This window comes from Manacus candei, unplaced genomic scaffold (genome assembly GCF_025592945.1).
Source record: "Manacus candei isolate 608988 ecotype Guabito, Panama unplaced genomic scaffold, ASM2559294v1 h1tg000017l, whole genome shotgun sequence".
In the NCBI taxonomy this organism is placed as follows: domain Eukaryota; kingdom Metazoa; phylum Chordata; class Aves; order Passeriformes; family Pipridae; genus Manacus; species Manacus candei.
This window is the reverse complement of record NW_026138065.1, coordinates 27,962,347-27,984,441: the sequence shown is the minus strand read 5'-3', so window position 1 is coordinate 27,984,441 and position 22,095 is coordinate 27,962,347. Positions and strand designations below refer to the sequence as shown.

The 22,095-nt window shown below is 42.2% G+C and overlaps 1 protein-coding gene across 5 annotated transcripts in view; it reads right to left on the bottom strand.

Moving 5' to 3' along the window:
- The window catches only part of PPP1R21 (protein phosphatase 1 regulatory subunit 21), a 36,054-nt gene extending 17,090 nt beyond the window's left edge, over nucleotides 1-18,964 (bottom strand). For 2 of the 5 annotated variants that reach the window (XM_051783697.1, XM_051783698.1), the window contains exons 1-9: nucleotides 18,664-18,964; nucleotides 15,922-15,990; nucleotides 15,394-15,540; nucleotides 13,387-13,488; nucleotides 12,532-12,696; nucleotides 12,373-12,431; nucleotides 9,902-9,996; nucleotides 7,638-7,690; nucleotides 2,141-2,290 (exon numbers count right to left, since the gene is read on the bottom strand). In XM_051783697.1, the coding sequence (XP_051639657.1) occupies nucleotides 2,141-2,290; nucleotides 7,638-7,690; nucleotides 9,902-9,996; nucleotides 12,373-12,431; nucleotides 12,532-12,696; nucleotides 13,387-13,488; nucleotides 15,394-15,540; nucleotides 15,922-15,990; nucleotides 18,664-18,726 (903 nt within the window). In that variant the 5' untranslated portion in view covers nucleotides 18,727-18,964. Of the gene's footprint in view, nucleotides 1-2,140; nucleotides 2,291-7,637; nucleotides 7,691-9,901; nucleotides 9,997-12,372; nucleotides 12,432-12,531; nucleotides 12,697-13,386; nucleotides 13,489-15,393; nucleotides 15,541-15,870; nucleotides 15,991-17,090; nucleotides 18,513-18,663 lie in introns of those variants that run through there. The other 3 variants (XM_051783702.1, XM_051783700.1, XM_051783701.1) reach the window with 3 other exon arrangements.
- Nucleotides 18,965-22,095: the final 3,131 nt, after the last annotated feature.

Here is a 22,095-nt window from a genome sequence, read left to right as displayed (position 1 = left end):
GGCAAATAGGGTACAAGAGATTTTAATTATTTCTTGTATTATTATAGTGCAGCAACACAGTGTTAACAAGAAGAGTGAGATGCCAAGCCCTCATTCATGCATGCACAAATCTGGACAGAATTAGGGAAAATTCCTAAATATAAGGAGGAAGAAATGACACATGCAGAATGCTCCTGGCTTGTGCTACAAGAGAGAGGACTTGAGTTATCTGGCATGATGCTGAAGACCCAGCAGAACCCAGCAATTCAATACTTAAAGAGAAAAGGAATACTTGAACCTGGAAGGGAATTGTCCACATCTATTTTGAGTGTTTGGTGGGGAAAATAGCTCGAAAGCACCAGACAAGACCTGGAGTTGGGGAAAAATAAATCAGTGCAAGTCTGCTAAGCCACTACCTGACATTTGTCTCATTTTCTCTACCATATTAACGGGGAGGTTTTGACCCGTTCAGTGGAGTAGCTAAAAATCACACTGAGAACACTTGCCAAGCAAACAGGTAAATTAATCAAAAATATAGTAGCAACTACAGCTTCAGTCAGTTATAAAAGATGCTTCACTGCTGGAAAGTCACAGCAAAAGACCTGAGAAGTAGCATGCGCTGAGGGAATTAGGTCATAAATACAGAATAGGGCAGACTAAAAGAGACATAATTACAAAAACAAAGCCTGAACTACTGAATCAGAGTAAATTATCAGAAAAGAAGAATCAAATTACGGTTCTAATTAAGTTGCATATATCAGCTGTGCTGAAAAGCAACAAAGAAATGTTAACAAAGGATGTTGGGGGGGAAAAATTCAGCGAGAAATGATGTCTAAGCAACTTGACTTTATTCCTTAGTGTAAACTGCACTAGTGTCTGTAGAATCCAGTCACCACACTGGGCCATAGAAACAAAGAGACACAGTTCCTGCCCCAAAGCATTTGGAAGATGACAAAGCCACACAGTTTTCCCAGGAAGGATATGCCATTTTGAGTGCATTTGTGGCAGAAGCAAGAAAATGTTCTCAAGCTTATATCTATGCTGACTCTCTGTAAAAGTGTATTCTTGACTGACAGAGCTGAATCAACTGAGAAGGCAGATAGAATGGGGTTTCTCTAGTGGATAAACACCTTCATAAGCATATTTGTTACCTGCAAAGAGATAAAAAGGAGGTTTTCCCAAGAGCAAGAAAGTTTTGTGATAGTTAACATTGAAACTACATGCATTGCAGCCACTTGGTCAATGCAAACCACATCCATCTCAGCAGCTTAAGTCTGAGCCCTACCAACTACGAAACAGAAATTAAAATCTGAATCACAAAATACTGCCATCCAGCAACTTAAATCCACATAGGTCCAATTACACTATGAAGTCAGCTCTGATGTTAATGCAATTTTGTTCCAAAGCATACATATATGCATCTCCACACAAATCCTTGTGCACAAAGCTCTATTCCACGCTTCATGGCATAGAAAATGCAGCTGATAGCTCTGAATGACTCTCAAAAAGCCTTCCCACGGAGTTGAGTCGAAACAGATGGGTCAGATTTCTCATCTTGATTTCAACATGCTTTATAGACTTGCAGCTTCAGCAAGAAGATCTTATATGAAAGATCTTTTTGCAAGTAGCCCAAAATGAGATTATAAAGTTGGTTTTTTGATAAGGGAACAGAGTCTAGGATTTCTCCTTCAGAAGTCTACCTTCCATCCAGTTTATTTAATGTTACAGTTAAACACTTCATATAGAAAATCAGATTCTGTCTCAACATCTCCCATGCCCTGGTGCATTGACTAAAACAAGCTCCATTTAGCAGTGCAGTATTTGAGTATTATTATTTTAAAACAAGTCAGCTGAACTTTCAACAAATGCACTTCAGTTTAGCAATTAAAAAGGAAAGCTTTGATTTGATTATCATATTGTTCTTGTTGCAGAGGCACAGGAGAAAAAGATTCTCTGCAACTGTATCTTTGGCCACATTCACAGAATCCACCCAACAGAAAAGACTTCTCATGCAGGAAGGAGAGGTTGGCTCTCAGGAACACACTCACAGCATTCCAGTGAAGTGGTAGAAGTTTCCATGACTAAGATTAATCACTATTGAAAGTCTGAATATAACTGAATATAACTGAATATACTTGTAGCTGAAATTTGTAAGCTTTACCTTCTGATTCAACGGTGATATAGTGTCTGTTGCAGAATCAATGGGAAAGATCTGTACCTTCTGCTCAGTGTATGTGTGGAAGTTCAAGAGAGCTGTTACGAGTTCTTGAACAAAAGCCAGTGCCTTGCCAGCAAGGTCTCGCAACTTCAGCTGTAAAGACAGTTAAAAAATTATCTTATTTGACGTGTATCTGTTTAAATATAAAAAAAATCCCCTATATTTGGATACAAAAAATTGTTATCAGTGATTTCTTTCTTGTTACTATTTCAGCCTAAAAACATAGCAGCAATTATTTTAACTTAATTTTTAAAATTTCATCCATAAACTACAATGCCACACAGAAGGGCACATTGTTCTATGACAACAAAGGATGTTTTAATTTCACACAACTGGTGATGCTTTGCCTCTACCTCATTTTTCAAACTGCAGGCCGCAAAAACACTCAGAAGTCAGTACAGTTACAGAAATCATCTCTGAAATTTCCAGAGACCAACAGACTAATTGCTGACAACAGTAACCTGGTTGCAAGGAAACCTAAATTTACTTAGTAAAAATCAATGAGGTTTTCTCCCAGAATTAAAGGTGTCTGCTTTCTAACCACTAACACTCAATTCTTATTCTCCCAGCCTTGACAGAACTGAGCTGTTGCTCATGAATAAGGCTGTTCTGTGGCTTTAGTACAGTAGGAAGGTATCCCAGAAATTAATCCAAAATGGAACACAGTCAAAAGAGAAGAAAACCACACTGTTGTGACTTATGGAAGAGATAATAAGGTTAGAGTGACATTTCAGCCAAGAATGACTTATCCTTCAGAGATGTATTCCAATGCTTCAATGAACTGTTAAATCAAGTCAATCCTGATTATGGATCTGGGATGGTGGTGAGTAATTAATGTATTCATTAAACTCAGTTTCTGTATGTTAATTAGCTATGCAAAGAAGGAAAACAGACACTATTGCTGTTTTGCTGTCCTTTACACTGCATCCTGTGCTAATACATCAGCATTTTACCTTCACTGGCAAAGCCAGGCATAAAAATCTGTCCTGGAACATTTTCAAGACTGCAGATTTTGAAGTATGAGGCTGACATAGTTCTAGCAAAAAACAGTAAAGGCAGAAATTCTCCATGCAGTTATTCAGATTTTTCTTAGAACTCAGCAGTAGCAACCTGAAATTTAAGGCTACTTTCATCACAAAATTGAACAGCAGGACACCTGTTCTCACAGCAGATGTATTAGGAACAACATCTCTTTATAGGCACTTCTGAAGAATGGAGAAAGCAACTATTTGAAATCTTTCTGCAGTGGCATCTCAATGCACTCACTTGAAGGTTCAAGACATCTCATACAAGCAAACAGAAAAACCACATTGCTGTGGAGCCCATCCTCAGTGGAAGCAACAGAGGAAAATTTTGACTGCATCCAGGTATCTGATTTGCTACTGTAAAAACCCTTAATATATTTAGCTATTCGCAGAAAACTAATGCTCATTTTTGAATACTGAGCAAACAATATTCCCAAGGAAACTCACGAAATTACAGTAGTGAATAGAAACTTTTTTTTTTCCAAATAAAAATATTTACATTTATAAGGGTTATTTTGCTGCAAGTAAGAGATGTTTTGGCAAGATGTATCCCATAAAATGCAAATGAACCATGCAGAGATCTCAAAAAGACATGATTTATTCCTCAGGATTATGATCAGTGACAAGTAATGTTAACTAACATGGTATTCTAGTGCACACACCGAAGTGTAGTTTACAAATGCAAACATTCTTCAGATCTCAAGTGAAGTAATCGAAAAAGCTCAGTTTAAGGGAAAAGGAATTTAAGATACAAACCTATTTTTTCCCCTCAACAAAAGACCTCTAAAATAACAGTTTTAATCAACTTCAAAAATTAAATGTTCAAGTTCTAGCTCACTGCAGGTTGACTGTTGATAGTACAGGTTGGCAGTGATGAGATCAATAAAAGAGGTACCAGGGCAATTAAAAAGGACTTTAAGGCTTTGGGTTGATTAGCTGATAGGGCAGGAGCACAGGGGGTGTTCGCCTCAATTCCTGCAGTAGCACAGATGAACGAGGAGTAGGAAAAGCCATTTTACCATAGGTGGCCAAAGGTGCCACCAGCAGAATTTTGATTTTTTTGATCATGGGGCAATTTTTATGGTACCAAGCCTGCTAGAGTTGGATGGGCTTTACCTATCTAGCAAGGGCAAAAGAGCCTGAGCATATAAGTTGGCAGTGCTGATTCAGAGGGCTTTAAACTAGGTTTGAAGGGGGAAGGGGTTGAAACCAGGCTCTCCAGAGAAGAGCCCAAGGGTGGAAAAGCCTGAGTTAGAAGTGAAATCAGCAGCCCAGCTGAAGTGCAGGCAGCTTGGGAAACAAACAATAGGAGCTGGAAGCCATCGTGCAGCAGGAAAGCTATGATACAGTCACCATCACAGAAACGTGGTGGGATGACTCGCATGACTGGAGTGCTGCCATGGGTGGCTACAAGCTCTTCAGAAGGGATAGGCAAGGTAGGAGAGGGGGGTTCTGTATGTTAGAGAGACTCTTGACTCTGTAGAACTTGAAGGCAGTAACAATCAGGTTGAGTGCCTGTGGACCAGAATCAGGGGGAAGGCCAACAAGGCTGACATCCTGGTGGGAGTCTGTTACAGACCACCCAACCAGGATGAAGAGGGTGATGAATTATTCTACAAGCAGCTGGTGGAGGTTACAAAATCACCAGCCCTTGTTCTTGTGGGCAAATTTAACCTGCTGGATGTCTGCTGGGAACTCAACACAGCGGAGAAGAGGCAGTCCAGGAGTATAGAGGATAATTTCTTGTTGCAGCTGATAAATGAACCTACCAAGGCTGGGGCCCCATTAGCCCTGCTGTTTATAAACAGAGAAGGGCTGGTGGGTGGTGGTCAGAGGCCATCTGGGGCACAGTGACCACAAAATTTTAGAGTTTTCAATACTTGGTGAAGTAAGGAAGGGCATCAACAAAACCTCTACCCTAGACTTCCAGAGGGCAGACTTTGGCCTATTCAGGAGGCTGGTTTGGAGAGTACCTTGGGAAACAGCCCTTAAAAACAAAGGGGTCCAGGAAGGATGGGCATACTTCAAGAAAGAAATCTTGAAGGCACAGCAGCAGGCTGTCCCTATGTGCCGAAAGGCGAGCTGGTGGGGATGATGACTGGCCTGACTGAACAAGGAGATTTTGCAGGAAAATAGGAGAAAAAGGAGAGTCTATCGCCTTTGGCAAAAAGGGCAGGCAACTCATTAAGTGATTAGGGATGTAGTTAGGTCATGTAGAAAGAAAATTAGAGAGGCAAAAGCACAATTTGAACTTAATCTGGCCACTTCTGTTAAGGACAACAAAAAGTAATTTTATAAACATATCAACAGCAAAAGGAGGGGCAAGGAAACCCTCCATTCTTTGCTGGGCACAGAGGGGAATGGAGGGGAACATAGTTACCAAAGACAAGGATAAGGCTGAGGTAATTAACACCTCCTTTGCCTCAGTTTTTACAAGAAGACAACTGGTTTGGGCTGATAGATAGTGATGGGGAGCTGAATAGCCCCCATTACCCAGCAGGAAGAAGTTAGTGACCTGCTAGACTTGGATCCTTACAAGTCTATGGGACCAGATGGGATCCATCCTAGAGTGATGAGGGAACTGGCAGAAAAGCTCATCAAGAGCTTCTCCATCATCTACCAACAGTTCTGGTTCACTGGGGAGGTCCCAGATGATTGGAAGCTGGCTAATGTGATGCCCATCCACAAGAAGGGCTGGAAGGAAGATCCAGGAAACTACAGGCCCGTCAGCCTGACCTCGGTGCCTGGCAAGGTTATGGAGCAGATCATCCTAAGTGCAATCACACAGCACCTACAGGATGGACAAGAGATCAGACCCAGCCAGCACGGCTTTAGGAAGGGCAGGTCCTGTCTGACCAACCTGACCTCCTTTTCTGATCAGGTGACCCGCCTGGTGGATGAGGGGAAGGCTGTGGATGTGTCTACCTGGACTTCAGCAAAGCCTTTGACACCGTCTCCCACAGCCATACTCCTGAAAAAGCTGGCAGCCCACAGTTTGGACAGGGGCACTCTGTGCTGGGTTAGGAACTGGCTGGAGGGCTGGGACCAGAGAGTGGTGGGGAATGGGGCTGCATCCAGTTGTCAACCAGTCACTAGTGGTGTCCCCCTGGGATCAGTGTTGGGCCCAGTCCTGTTTGATATCTTTACTGATGATCTGGATGAGGGGATTGAGTGTACCATTAACAAATTTGCAGATGACACCAAGTTGGGGGGGAGTGTCAATCTGCTGCAGGGTAGGAGGGCTCTGCAGAGGGACCTGGACAGGCTGGATAAATGGGCTGGATCCAATGGTATGATGTTTAACAAGACCAAGTGCCGGGTCCTGCACTTTGGCCACAACAACCCCATGCAGTGCTACAGGCTGGGCACAGAGTATCTGGAGAGCAGCCAGGCAGAGAGGGAGCTGGGAGTTTGGATTGACAGGAAGCTGAACATGAGCCAGCAGTGTGCCCAGGGGGCCAAGAAGGCCAATGGCATCCTGGTCTGGATCAGGAACAGTGCGGCCAGCAAGACCAGGGAAGTGATTCTTCCCCTGTACTCGGCACTAGTTAGGCCGCACCTTGAATACTGTGTCCAGTTCTGGGCCCCTCAGTTTAGGAAGGACATTGAGGTCCTGGAGAGTGTCCAGAGAAGGGCGACAAGGCTGGTGAAGGGACTGGAGCACAGGCCCTATGAGGAGAGGCTGAGGGAGCTGGGGTTGTTTAGCCTGGAGAAGAGGAGGCTCAGGGGAGACCTCATCACTCTCTACAACTCCCTGAAAGGAGGTTGTAGCCAGGTGGGGGTCAGTCTCTTTTCCCAGGCAACCAGCAGTAGGACAAGAGGGCACAGTCTTAAGCTGTGCCAGGGGAGGTTTAGGTTAGACATCAGAATTAAATTCTTTACAGAGAGAGTGATCAGACATTGGAATGGGCTGCCCAGGGAGGTGGTGGAGTCACCATCCTTGGAGGTATTTAAGAAGAGATTGGATGTGGCACTTAGTGCCATGGTCTAGTTAACAGCATGGTGTTGGGTCATAAGTTGGACTCGATGATCTCAGAGGCCTTTTCCAACCTGGTTGATTCTGTGATTCTGTGACACAGTAAAAGATATTTCATATAACTTTAGTAAGACATGGGTAATTAGACCTTTTTGCCATTCTTTTTAGAAAGAGGTATCTGAATTAATACCTACAGTGATCATGAGCCAAAAATCAATGGATTAGCTCTAGTGAGGTAAGCAGACAACTTGACTCCTTGACATAAGAACAATATCCACTACCTTTGGAAAAGTGCAGAGGCTCTGCGAACAGAAATGCCCTTAGAATGTCATTATAGCTGTAAGGTAGGCTATCTTCTTTTGTTTCAGTCACTAAAATGACTGGTTTTATTTCAGTATCTGTGTAGAAGGTTGAATATGAAACCACGAAAGGTGCTTACCTGATATCTTCTGTTGTGTAATGGTACATTCAGAGCATTGTATCGATTAGATCCTACAGGACAAAAATTGAGTTTGCACTTATTAAATTGTGGGGGGTTTTGAGAGACACTTATTGGTAAACAGTGATTTTTTAAAAAAATAAAATTGCATTGCAGTAATCTTACAGTTCATGTAAGCAATATTAACTAAAGAGATACAAACAATTGACTTCAATAAGGTAGGCCTAAATATTCTCACTTAAGAACTGTTTTTGTAACTAAGTGGAGAGAAAGCAGTAAGTCAAATTTAATCATCTGAACCTCCTGAATTTGACAGCTAAGAGCAAAGAACAGTAGTCATGACAAACAAGAGTGAAAAAATCTTTTAATCACTTAAGGAATTCAAGGTTATCTTCACATCTCAATTACATTCCAGGGAGTGCCAAGTAAGACTAATTTTTTAATGGTTTGAACATTTTTTTTTTAAAAAGCTTCTGTATATACTTGATGTGTTGATAATTCAGACTAAGATGTACTCTCCATGTATTTCAGCATTCTGCTCCAGTCATGAAGTAACCAGACTGATTATTCAACTACAAGCAGGCACAATTTTTAAAGAGAGAGGGATATTTGTACCTAGAGAAAAGTTTATGAAGTCTTATGGATTTTAAAAGGGATCACATTCATCCTCAATTAAATTGAACAACTACTTCAGTTTAAAATTTGCACTCAAAGGAAACTTGCAGCTTTTTATTCCTTTTCTGTCATTCACATGGGAAGAGGTAGTTATATTCAGAGGGCAAAAAAACTGTCCAAAATTACCAAATCTTTCTACTCTGGAAATCATGCTTAGCAGTCGAGAAGTCATTTGATTGTTACTGAAACTAGTCAGCTGGTAGTTACACTTAAAGCCAACTACAGAGCCTATAGAAGACAGCTGGAATCCACAGCAAACAAACATCTCCCAACTTCCATCACTAAAGATCTGTCCACTATTTGTAGTGTTTTCTACACAAGCAAAAACATTATGCTATAGCAGCTCAGTGAGCAGATAAATTATTTGCATCAAAGTTATTATTTGCTACAATGATAAATACCTATTTAAAAAAAAAAAAAAGGAGCTAAAGAAGCCAGAGAAATAGAAATAGGCAGTAGATGCCAGGCAAGGTGACCTTTGTGAGAGGAAAGAAGTGAGAAGGATATCAATTCAAGGCACCAACACCTCAGCATGACGTGCTCTATGGGTGTCAATATTTCCTAAAGAGAAGATGATCTGGTGTTCCTAAGCCAAGACTCACTGGATTGCCAATCCAGTGGAGAACTTGGAAGGCTCACCCCTGTAGCACCTGCCAGATCAGCTTTTAGAGAACCCAAGGCTATTTAAAACATCATCAAGTTTTATACTGAATGAAAAATGCAAAAGCTACCAGCAAAATATACAGGAAACTCAAAAGCCTGTTTTCACTTCTCTGCTCCTTCTTCTCTACTTTCAGCTTTTTCCACTATTCCAGGTCTTCCTGGTGTCTCTGCCAGAAGAGTGCAGGTAGTGCCTGCCTGACCTTGCATTCAGCTATTTAGAAAGCACACAGTGCACAGCACTGATCTGGCATATACTAACCCATCCTTGCACCACAGCAATGCAAAGGCTGAGCATTCCTAAATTCATGGTATCCTCTGCACTTCAGTTTTTCTACCAGCAGTTGGAAAGGAAGCACTGCTTCAGGTAAAAATCCCCAAATTCAAAGGGCTTTTTTTTCCTTGAAAAGACAAACAAGTCTGAGACAAACTACAGATAAGAACTAGTCTGGGTGTTCCCTGATCAAACATGAGACACACTGACAAACTTTCCACTAAGTACAGATCACTGTTGATCCAATGCCTCTAAGTCAACATCTCTGCAACCACCAGTTTATCCCCACCTTACTCCAACTTGAGAATATATCCTGCCAAAAATAGTTACTCATCTCAAAGAGTATTATTTTTTACAGAGAAACAGTGTTCCTTTATCTTTTACAATATTCTGTTAACTCTAAGCAAAACAAGTGGCAAATTACTCGAAAGCCTTCAAAAGTTTTAATTTCCACTGTATACATAAAAGCTTAATATTTTCGGATTACTAAGCAAGACTATGACAAGTATTGTGAATACTTACTACAGTTACCTCCAAGTGTCTGTTCAGATGTCCAACATTTCTTACAGCTAATACAGTTTAATTCATAAGGTGTACTTCCTCCAGATGGATACCCAAAAATCAAACAAGAAACCCAGACCAAGGCAATACGTACTTGTGTCATTAAAAGGTACTTTTTCATTAATTATGCATAGTGATTCTTCCAGTCTACTGCCCAAAGCTGCTTGAAGATTCTTTAGCTGTTGCTGGCTAAATAACAAAGAGACAAACGAAAAACCACACACACACACACGGTAAACCTTTAAAATTTAATCTGTTCACCAACACCATATCTCACCATAAGCATCCCTTGAGTGTATAGGTATCTGTCTCCTTCTAGACATTAGACAGGAATAATAAAGTAGGAATTATTTGTCCTCCTTTCTGTCATATTTAATAAATGACATTCTATTCTAATCCCTAACAAATGCAGTGATAGATGCAATAAACTTGTAAATCAGAAGTTCCATTCTTGAGAAGCTCAACTTACTTCAGAGTTAAAATTTACCTTTTTTTCCTGTTCTGCAAATATTCTATAAACTATATGAAGGCATTCTTTTCTACTAGAATTTGAGTGGGAACGTAAAAGGGCCTTCAAATTAAGTTACTATGTATCAAATGTGGTATTCTGATATGCAGGCAATGAGTTGTCAATAATTCAGTTAACTATGTCACATCACTATTTGAAATACATAACAAGCTCTTTAAAATCCCATATTTAAACACTGCCATGACACAGCCTCTTCTGACAAGACTTGGCAATTATGCTTCTTATGCATTCTAAAGTGATTTTTCTCCAGATCTGCTTCACTTGCATTTGACTTTGTAGATAGATGTGAACCTAGGTAATTAAGATTACTAATATAATTAGATTCCTGAGAGGAAGAGTAACATATCCCAGCATTATACACGTATGTCAACAAAGATCACTGCATATTGATTCCAAATTCCACACCTTACCCAACTTAGGCCCCCAAATTCTTCACTGTTTTGCTTCCCGTTTGACATCTAGAACTCCTGCACATATAGTGGAGGGTGGGGGGGAAGGTGTCAAAGTGACAGTTTTTTCCTTTTTTACAACATTTGATACACAGAAATTTATCAGGACTAACATGGAAAAATAATCCAAAATAGACAAGCAAGATATGAAGAAACTAGCCAATAAGTAGCTCATGCACATTAACAAACATTTTTCTTGGAAAGCAGCTCCAAAATTGCAGGGAAACGGTACAGCATGTACTGCAGTAGCATTGGGCAGGATAGAAAATAAAGACAAACTGCAAATGTACAGATATTTCCTTTTTGTACTATAAAGGAACGATAAACAAGTAGTTTGACATGTTTTGTTTTACATTCTGCCCTTAAATTTTCAAGGCATGCAGGCTGTCAAGTCTCATATCCCCTGGTTTTTCTGAAGAAAGAGTGGGTGTCAGAGGCAAATGGATCCCTTCCCCTGAAAGAGTGGGGAAAACAGAAGAGCAGTATTCTCAGAGACATATTCTGTCATGTGCTCAATAGATACTGATTTCAGTATTTAAAATTAAGAAGTGTCAGGTTTTATTATTTTTAAAAGCCTCGCTTCTTAAATAGTAGGGACAATATTTTACAATGACATTAACCACCCAGTCATCACAGAATGTGATAGACGAGGTCTGAGCTGAATAGTAGCAGATTAAGACTACAGTTTTTCAAACACCACAAAAAAGCAAACAGCAGCAAAACACAGCTTTCATCCTCTTTCCCAAGTGATTTTTAGTGAAACCCTGACCTGTATTAGAGGAGAGTTATTGGATTCAAGTATCTTCGGATCTATCAAAATAATTAAAATACAGACTTCGAGGTTACCAGGCGAAAGAAGGAACTCTGCATCTGAAAATTCACTATGCATCTTACTCATCATGTTAAAAAACTATACTGCACATATAAAATGCACCTTAAAAATGAACTTCAGAGAAATGCACCCTAATTTGATTTGGTCCACACTCCTCAACTTCCCATTTTCTACAACTTGCGTTCAAGACAATGAAAGTATTCCAAAACTAACAATATAATTCTTCAACAAAAACTCTGAAGTATTCTAGCTGAGAATGTTATGTCTGAAGCAAAAACAATTGTTCAAGAAGCTTTTGCAGTGGAGGGGGATTTTTTTAAATCATTTCAGTCGGTTACCTGAGTGTACCTTAACCAAGCTTTGTTTTTAGAAGCAGTTTTTACAAACTCACAGATCTTTGTTTCATTCAAGTTCTTTAATTTCTATAGCTTTCCATTACAAATAAATTTTTCAAGCCTTCATCAACATCATTGCTATTTAAAATAGCCTGGAGACAAAACTGCTACTACTGAAAGCAAATTTGTGGAATTGTCTCATTCCATACACAGCTAAAGAAAGAGGGGTTTGACCTGCAGGTCAGGTCAGGTTTGTCTTCATACTATCATTTGAGTTTTATCAAAGTCTTTTTTTCTCCCCCTTTTTTAAAAGGTATTATTAAAATGATTAAAAATAATTACTAAAAATAACCCAGTTAATGTTTTACAGCAGTTATTTTTTTCAATCATATTTTCATTATATTAAATAAAAACACTTACCATTCTTCAGTTCGAAGCCTGCAGTCCTTAGCTTCTCTTTCTAGTGTCTGAGACTTGATCTTTATGCAAGAAGATAATCTCACAATGTAAGTACTGACACAGTAAGACATTGCATTTCAAAATTTTTCAAACTTGCAAGTAAGAGGAAAAGCTCCTTACTTCTAATTTGGCTTTATCATTCTGCAGCTTTTCTATGGTATCTGTGTATTTCTTCGTTAAACTGTCCACCACAGCTTGGTGCTGGGCAGCATCAGTTTCCAAAACCTCAAGTCTAGTTCTCAGCTCCGCTTCCAAACGTTTGTGCTGCTCATCTGCTTCAAAGAACTAAAGGAAGAAAAGCAAAGCTCTTAGGAAAGCTTCATTTTACTGTTGAATCCAGTCCTGTGAGTTACACTGACCTCATTAGCCAGTTCAGGTTAATAATTGCTAGTTTTCAGACAAATAGAAATTTTATTTTATTTACAGAGAAATGATTCAGGAACCAAGTAGTTTAATAAAAACAAAGTTTTGTAGTACTACCAAGTACTCCTTAAATATATTGCTGACTAATAGCAGACACCTGAAAGACTGAACTTGAGCCATAAGGTTTTTTTCAAGTTTTCTAAAGTGAAATGCATTCCATTTTGGTAAAGTAATTCCTGACTTAATTACAGCAACTTGCAGAAAATATCTTCAACTTTAAAGCAACTCTGAAACAGTTAGCGAATTAATAATGAATTTCCACCCAGTACCAGCCTATTTTCAGTACAGTAGCTGTCACCAAAAAGTTAAAAATCTAAATGAGAAAATATGTATTATGTGAATGACTCCACATACTGTCTTAAGAATCTGAAGTCAAAATATTTTTTAACTTGCCCAGTGAACATCTTTATAAACAAGTTATCTGATCTACTGTTTTGCATAGAACTAAGCCTCTAAAACCACTAGTTTTCAGACAGCATTTTATTTTCCCTAACTTTCTTTGTGTGACCAGTTTTCCAGTGGAAAAAAAAGGCTAAAAAAAGCTTCACTCACCAGTATATGTAGTCGTTCATTCTCTTCTATTTTCTTCTGAAGATCTTCATTGAAGACACTTTTCTGTTCTTGACTCAACTGAGATGAGGATTCTACACTTTTCTAGAAGAAAGAAAATGCCCTCATTGTCTCTGGGGACATCCCAAAGCCCATCCCCAGGTATGTGAGAACATTCCCACAGCTAATTCCCAAAAGAGCCACATGAGCCTCTTACACTGACTAATATAGCAAAAGGTAGGCATACTGGACACAGCACAAGCCTAAAAGCAGCACTCTTCCCTTCACACCATTGTTACTGTACAGTGGTACAACACTGACTGAGGAAAGCCCCTACTCAGATGTCACATTCACACAAGGAAATCAGTCCCACGGGCAGTTGCCCATCTGAATTCATTGGAATACCCACACAGTCAGTAACACAAAACCCTATGCACACAGACTCATTTGGTTTGGCAGCTGTGTGTGAGGCACATCTGCCTCCAGCAAGTGTCCAGGTGTGAGCCAGGCTGGTCTCAGCAGGCTACAGCACAAAGTGACACTGGAAAGCACAGGGTCTTCCCTGCCCACCAACTACCCTGAGAATACAGACATCTCTCTGCCAACTGTCTCCTCATTTTTCACCCATTTAATCCAAAAGACTCAGAGACCACCAAGTGAGTCCCATGGTGCTGCTCTGCTTTACCACACTGATGAAGAATGGCAGTATCATCACCAAAAAAAAGGGAGGCTCTTCATATTTAAACTTAACACCAAACTTCAAGTGCTCAGGACAGACAGGTCAGCTAAGCCACATCTGCATTTGGTGCCAGCCTGTGAACTACACCTGAGATATGGGCACATGTTCTCCTCCTTCTACAAGCAGTGCACTCTGACACAGATTATCTATCTGAATCTTAATCTAATTAATTTTAGATGTGATTTACATGGTTCCTGATGACAAGTCACCAAAATAAGAGTGACATGGAATTTAGTGTGTACGTACTTTGTGAGAACCTATAGGTAAAACTAAAGGGAACATATTTAAAAGATAGTATACTTCTTAAAAAAAATAAAGAAATAAAGCTGTGCGTTCTGACAGTTGAACAGGAAAGAAATTCAGTGGCAATGGTTTGCAAAGCTACTCAGGATAGTCTGATGCCCTTCAAAATTTGGAAACACTTCTAGCGAAACAATGATTTACATAATATGAAATAAAAGAACTGAAGGGTCAAACTGCATTTAGAAGAACGACTTACTATGGTGCATGAATAATGCAGTCAGAAGTACTATGCCTGTCAAGGAATTGGAGAGCAGAAAAATGGACAAGAGTTTAGGGAAAAAGTAACAATAATGACTGTATTACTAATAAGTTGAATGATCTCTTTAATGTCAGGTTTGATAGCTACAGCATATTGAGAACTAACCAAAAAGAAAAGATGACAGTAATTAAGAGGGGTTTCCTCATAAGGAAGGTAACAAGAGGTGCTTGAGAACTATTTAAGTCCAAGCACACCACACCTGGAATTGTGCTGTTACCTACAGAAGGTACAGCTGATCTTAGAATATGGTATTAGCAGGTTTAATCAGCAAGCATTTTAGCAGAGAAAGATCGCAGTACTGAAATTGCTCTGTCACTTTGAAATAACATAAGGAATACTAGCTAAAAATTGAGATTTCAGAGCACCTGACAAGATTCACAAACTACAATCACAGACTGAAGAGTTAATCACCAACATCAAAATTAGAAAGCAAGGAGGTAGGAATATGAAATGAGTGATCAGCTTTCTTTATAACAGCTGACTGATCACAGAGCTCCAAGATATTTCCCAGCTGTTTGAACACTTAATAAATATCCAAAAAGGGATATAGCAATTCAGTGTCAGACGACAGACTAGAAGAACAGAGAACTACTTAGCATATATTATATGTATCAATACCTGTTCTATGGATATTTTCACTAAAGGATAACGCATTGACAGGTGAGGAGCAGACACTTGCTAAGCAAGTTTTTTTGCCTTTAGCACATACCTTGCTCTTTTTGCCCCTGGCTTCACTTAATGCAAGTTCATCTTGAAGTAACTCCACCCGTTTGGCAAGCTGCTGATTTCTAAACGTTAAGCTGTCCATTTCTTGTTGCAGCTTTCTCAGTGATTGATCCTTCATCTTCAATTGCTCCTGAATGACCAAAAAATTTAATTTTAAAACTTTCACATTCACTTTTAATAAGTAGTATCACATTAAAAAAGAGAACAAACTATAAAAAGAGGCAAAAAAGTATCATTTTTAAACTAAAAAACAGATTTCACTTCCTCGAGCTGCCCACAGATCACATTCAAGTAGGTACTTCATTCTATAGGCTAATCAAGAAGCAACCTTCCACTTTTACAAAGTCAGCACTTACAGAGAACAATAAAGACTAGCTGATAAGAAATTCTTCTAGTAAATCAAGTTCCTTCTTTATTCTCTTAATTACAATAATTTTGAGTAAAAAGTACTCCTGTTTACCTATTTCGTCACAGCTTCATACATCTGACATGAGCAGGTTTTAGAGATTACCTTCAGTGATGCAGAGTTTGCTTGCTCATCTACAACTCCTTTTTTCAGTACTTGGTTCTGAGCTCGAAGCTGAAAAATAAGAGATGCCAGTAACTATGTAAGACAATGGAATAAATAAGAGCCATTCATAGAGCATCTGAGTATTCTCTCAGGAGAGCATCAGATATGAATGCTTTTTCAAGTATTCTTTTCAGATAGATACTAGTGGTATCAGGTTGGAAAAAAATCATCCAATTCATATCCTTAATTGCCAAAAAACAGGAAGTTACTTTACCACTTGAATATTTTGGTCAAATAGATCATAATTCCTACTTAATAAATACCTTTGAGGATAATTTAACTTAAGTATAGTGAAGGCTTGAAGAACAGTGAATACATATGGAAAATCTGCAGCTTCTTCCTTGACTACTCAAGTTCTTGATCATATTCAGTGTTATTCCTGTCTCTCCCCTCTTCTCCCCAGAACTGCTCATAACCAGTTCTGGAACATAAGCAGGGCTCACAAAGTCAATATCTGTATCAATTCAAGAGGAGCTTAACTATATTATAATGCAAAAATACTTATTACCTGTGGCAGCAGTTCATCCAGAGATGATCTGCCTGACAGATCACAAGCCTGACATGAAAATGCATAAAAAGCATAGAAAGAAAAGCCCTTTAAGACTTATTTATATAGTCCACAAATCTGAGCTAAAATCACTACAGTGAAAAGTGATACTCAAGAAATCTATTTCCCAGTCACTTCACAGAGTACCTCTACCCTGCAGCAATGAGGATACCCACAGTTCCACCTTCCTATTCCTTGATAATTGCTTGAATCTTGGTATCTTCAATGACAGTTTGCATTCATTTGACATGTCTGAGTCCAGCTGTTGCAGATATTAATTAAAAGGGTTTGTACAGTGTTTGGGAATATCCCTGTCAGATCTATAACAGGCAGGATTCAACACAAAACAGCAACAGCTAATGGTTCCAGTCTGATGACTGACTGTATTTGAAGGTCAGAAGTCAGCTGGCATTGCCAAGCACAGGCCTTTCCCCTGTAGTACTCCCACTGTGCTGCTCAGGCATCACAAAGGCAAGAGAAGAAACTGCCAAGAGCACCACAGAAAGGCTTCCAAGCACAGGGTTTCCCCAGCAAGAAAAAGCAGTGCAGTAGTTTTCCACACCTGTTTTTCTGCCACAGTTACTACTGCAGGACCATGTCAGGTGCAGTGGATGAACCCCTCATGGATCCCCAAGCTGTGCCCCCCCACAGGCTGCCACAAACTGAAAGAGCCTTTTCACTGCTCCGTCATGAGAGCTGCAGGAGAGAGCCAGAAGCTGCAACTTGTGTGTTTTCAGAGTCTCTTCTTCACCTCATCCTTCTCCTGGACTGCTCTGCGAACCGAGAGGGAAAGCAATCCAACGGCAGGTACTTTCCCGGGCACTCCTTGAGTCTGTCAAGCTCTTCCCGAGTGAACAGGCAAACAGCTTCCCAAGGCTACTCTCTGTTTCCACCTGCACACAACAAGCAGCCAACTGAACAACTGACCATGTACACACAGAGAAGAGGTGTCTGCAGAGGGGACTCCCACGACGATTCATGTTGCAGAAGAAATGGGATGAGATGAAAAAAGTAGTTCCCGCAAAGAACCAGTGAAACATCCCAGGCTGAGAAGAGCATAATGAAGGTCAAAGAAAGCTTTTGGATGCCATGGTACTAAAAGAAAGAGGATCCAGCGGCTGGAACATTTATATAGTCAGAAGTCCACATTTTGAAGTTTCATTCAGGAATCAAGCAGCAAAATCCCTCCATTACCTTATCCTCAGCCACCATTAATTTCCAAGGCATAGCAGAGCCACTGTATAAAGCAACAAGAAACAGGAACTCTGTGACCTACAAAGCCCACAGTGAATTCGGTTTTCTTAAAATGATTTTGTGGAAACATTAGAAAAATAAGTACCCGTGAGCAATTTAGACTGGATACAGGCGGTTTTTAACAGCATTTTCAAGAAGAATAGTATTTAAAGACACATGGTTCTGCAGCATATACAGTCAAGTGTCTTGTGCCAATCACCCTGATGCTGGACTACCCAATGATGCTTTCCTCCCCAAGGCTGTTGAAGGACCGTGCCATTCAAAACCATCTCCTCTTCCTTTTAGCGAAGAAAAAAGAATGAAGAGCTCTGCTGTTTTAAAAAGCATGTCAGGCACCTTGGAAAGGGAAGGCATTCTCCACCATTAGCTGCAAGTCTGTGCAAACACTGTGTTAAGCGGCACCAGAAACAGGATGCAAAGTCACCTGGGGCAGAGGAATGGGAACAGACACGCAAGTGTGGAATCCAGTGCCCTCGCTTCCAAGACACTGCAAACACCACTGACACCGCTGAACTCCCACTTCCATCACAGCCAACTCACACGGCTGAGATAAAAGACCAAGACCGAGTCTCGCGCCCAACTGGGAAGTGTAGAACAATGGAAAACACCGCCAGTTTCGCTTCCCCGGCACAGCCGAGCCCGCTATTTGTATTCCAGGATGTTTTGCAGCCGAAGCCACTCCGCTCCTCGCCGTGTTCCCTCGGTACCTGCAAACCCAAACCCGCGCCTGCCCCGCCCGGGTCCGCCCGAGCCCCATCCCCCGGGAGGCACCTCCGAGCCCCAAATCCCCCGCGCTGCCACAGGAACCAGCGCCGAGGGCCCCGGGCCCCGCGGGGCGGCACCGCCAGGGCAGCCCCGGTCTGGGCTCTGCTGCCTCCTACCTTGGAGTACTCCTGGGCCAGCTTCTGGTACTTGCCCTGCAGCTCCGCCGCGCCCGCCGCCATCTCCGCCCGGCGTGGGTGGACTGGGCTCGGACAGGCTTGGCTAGACTCGGCTCGGCTCGGCCCGGCTCTGTTCGGCTCGGGCGGGCTCGGCCAGGCTGGACTCGGCTCAGGCGGACTTGGCCAAGCTCGCCTGAGCTCGAATCGGGTGGACTCAGCTCAGCTGGGCCGGACTGGGCACAGTTCAGCCGGGCTCAGCAGGGCCGGCCCCGCACGCCCGCGAATGGGCAGACGCACTTCCGGGTTCAGGCAGCGGGAGCGAGATGACGTCATCGCGCCGAGAGGCGGGGGGCGGAGCTTTCACCTACCGGCGCCGCCATCTTGACGCAACTTCCAAGATGGCGGCGCGGAGGAAGGTGGGGCCGCGCGTGGCTGGATCACGTGACACCGGCGAGGCGCTCGCTGACGCCCCCTGTTGCCATGGCAACGGGCTACGGGGCGCCGCCCCGCCCAAAAAGCTTCGCCCTGAGGCTGGAGAGGGGCTGGGGGGTTATGTCGCGATTATTGCGGCGCGGGGACCGGCGGACAGTGCTCAAGTGCTGCCCCGCCGTCCCTGCCCGGGCACCGTGCCGGGGCTGGTCCCGCGAGCCCCCGGCCCGGGCAGCGCTGTCGCCAGGGGGAGCCCCGGGCTGGACACCGCGGGCTCGGAGCACAGACGCTCGCGGACGCGGGAAACGCGGGTTTTGCGGATCCGTGGGGGAAGAAATGAGACAAAAGGCGGTCGAGACGCCGCTCATGGCTCGCAGTGCGTGTCGGTGCAGCGCTTTGCTCTTCCTACACCGTTCAGCCCTCACATCCATATTGGAGGAGATACTGCATATATCCATTTTATCCCAGTGAAGGGGACTAGGGCAGTCCCATGTCACTGCAGTGCCCTCGGTTTGCTCCCAAGGTGCAGGAACTCGAACTCCACAGTCTCAGGGATCATTGAGAGCGGATCTCATAAACACATATAAATACCTCAAAGGCAGGTGTTAAGAGGACGGTGCCAGACTCTCGGTGGTCCCCAGTGACAGGTGGAGGAGCAATGGCCATAGACTAAAACACAAGGAGTTCCACCTCAGCATGAGGAAGAACTTCTTAAATTGAGGGTGGCAGAGCACTGGGACAGGCTGCCCAGGGAGGTCGTGGAGTCTCCCTCCCTGGAGACATTTCAGAACCCACCTGGACGCGTTCCCGTGTCACCTGCTCCAGGTGACCCTGCCTTGGCAGGGGGTTGGGCTGGATGATCTCCAGCGGCCCCTTCCAACCCTAAGGATTCTGTGATTTGGAGTATCTGCACCCTGTGTTTTCCGGAGGGGGGGGGGGCTGTCTTTCTCTGATGCCTCCAGCGTGCAGGTCTTTGTTTCAGAGCCGCCTTTGATGGCTCCAGCATTCAGCCATCCTCCTTTAGAGATTGCTGAGGCTCTGCTAATTATCTCCTATTTGCTTCTTCTTTATCCTCAGATTTGCCAAACATTTAAATGTGTATATGCCATCAGCACTCCTTGAGCAGAAAGGGAAAATATCATAATAGGTGTGTTTGGTCCTGCCAGATACTCAGCCAATGCAGGATTTTCTTTCTGAAAATGACTGGAAACAGATGTGTAAGGAAAATAATAAGGCAAAAATGTGATGAGATTTCACCAGCTGAGCATCTGGTGATTTGCAGGTTAAGGGCTTCCTGGTCTAGGATAGAGATGTAACAGCAAATTATTATTTTTGTTCAGTTTCCATGGTATCATTTTTTCCACTTGATTTCAGCACAGTGTCTTCATAGCCCTTCCTCAGTAGTGGGTTGTGCTAGAGGTGCTAAATCATCATTTTCTTACCTCCTTTGGTCTTTGTTCCCCTTTAAGTAGGAGTAGATAGTAGGTACCTGTAATGGAAGCTAATCTTTTTCCTTAGTCTTGAGGCTTTGATGGTGTGTGTGCTATTCTTCTGCTTATCACAGTAGTGGAGTTGGCAAGCCCTAAATATGATATGGTGGCCAGATTAGTAAATATGTTTATATCTCCACGGGAAGTCTTACCATTGGAGGACACGTTGCTGACCCATATTGCCAACAACAGAACTGCGCATTTTTAGGAAGTCTGAAAGGGGAAATAAGCAAAACACATATTGTCATTACTCATCTGCCTGACCAGAAGAGCTTAAATAGCAATACTGGAATAAGAAATGAGGAAGCTCTAGTTTTTAACAATTAGAGCCATGATATATTACTCCTTCCACTCCATTTTGCATTCCCTACAGAAGTTCTTACCAAAGTAAATAGAGTTTGGAATTGTCGTTTAGCACATCAGGGCTAACAGCAGCATGCCTTGCATGGTATGTCCTTATATGTCAGTGCAGTAAATTTTATAGTGGACAATTATTAAAAGCCTTTACAATTGATTCCAACCTGTATTTTTAGGTTTGCGTTTTCTAGGGTGTGTCTTTCGTGAAATGTCACACTGAAATACTTTGAACACACTTTGCAAGACACCACACTCCCGTTTCTACTGCATTCAAAGATGCTTTTGTGATACAATTTTATCCTTCTGTGTGGTGCAGTGGAGGCTGGCAGAGAGGTTTCGCAGCTGAAAGCTGGAAGAGGGAGCTCAGAGAATTACAGTGCCTAGTTGTAGCAGAATGAATTGCTTTCCCACTGACAACAACAGTGTTTCTGACTGGGCAGCGAGCATTCAGAGTGAAGGAGCACAGAATTTATTTGCCTGGATCCATCCAGAGTGGCAAGATCCAAGTGTACATTATATAGGGCGTTTATCATAGGAGGTAGTGCCAGTTTCTTAAAACACAAGTGAATGGAGTGAATCAAAAACTGTGTGCTTTTGCTGCTTTAAGACTGAGAGCTGACTGTGGGATTTTTAGGCTCATCAGAACAGCTCTACCTCAGTGCATTTAAGCATCAGGCCAGCCTCTGGTATTTTAAAGTGGTACTGCCTCTTGCCCAGTTTCTCATGGATCCTGGAGTCCCTATAATGCTAGGAACATGCAGTGTTGTAATTTATCGCTGCTCCATGGTGGTATTTGGTGAATATCTTCAGACAAAGCTCCCCAGACATACAGGTGACAGAAGTTATGTGGCTTGTTTGTTGGTGGTTTTTTTTTTTAACTTTCTCACAGGAAATTCTCAGATTCATCCTTTTGATTTGATGTTGCAGCTGCAGTGGTACTTCCCCAAACTTCAGCTCTGAAAAAATGTCTTTCTTGCTCTGTTTCCTCGCAAGCATGTTCTTAATTCTCCTCTCTCCCTGGAGATCAAGGTTGTCCAGGCACTGACCCCCAGAGCCACACAGCACATGTGGCAGCAGCCGGTGTCACGGAATGACTCACTGATTGCAAGGGACTGACCCCGCTGGCAGAAGTTCAGAGCGAGAGAGGTCATGGGAG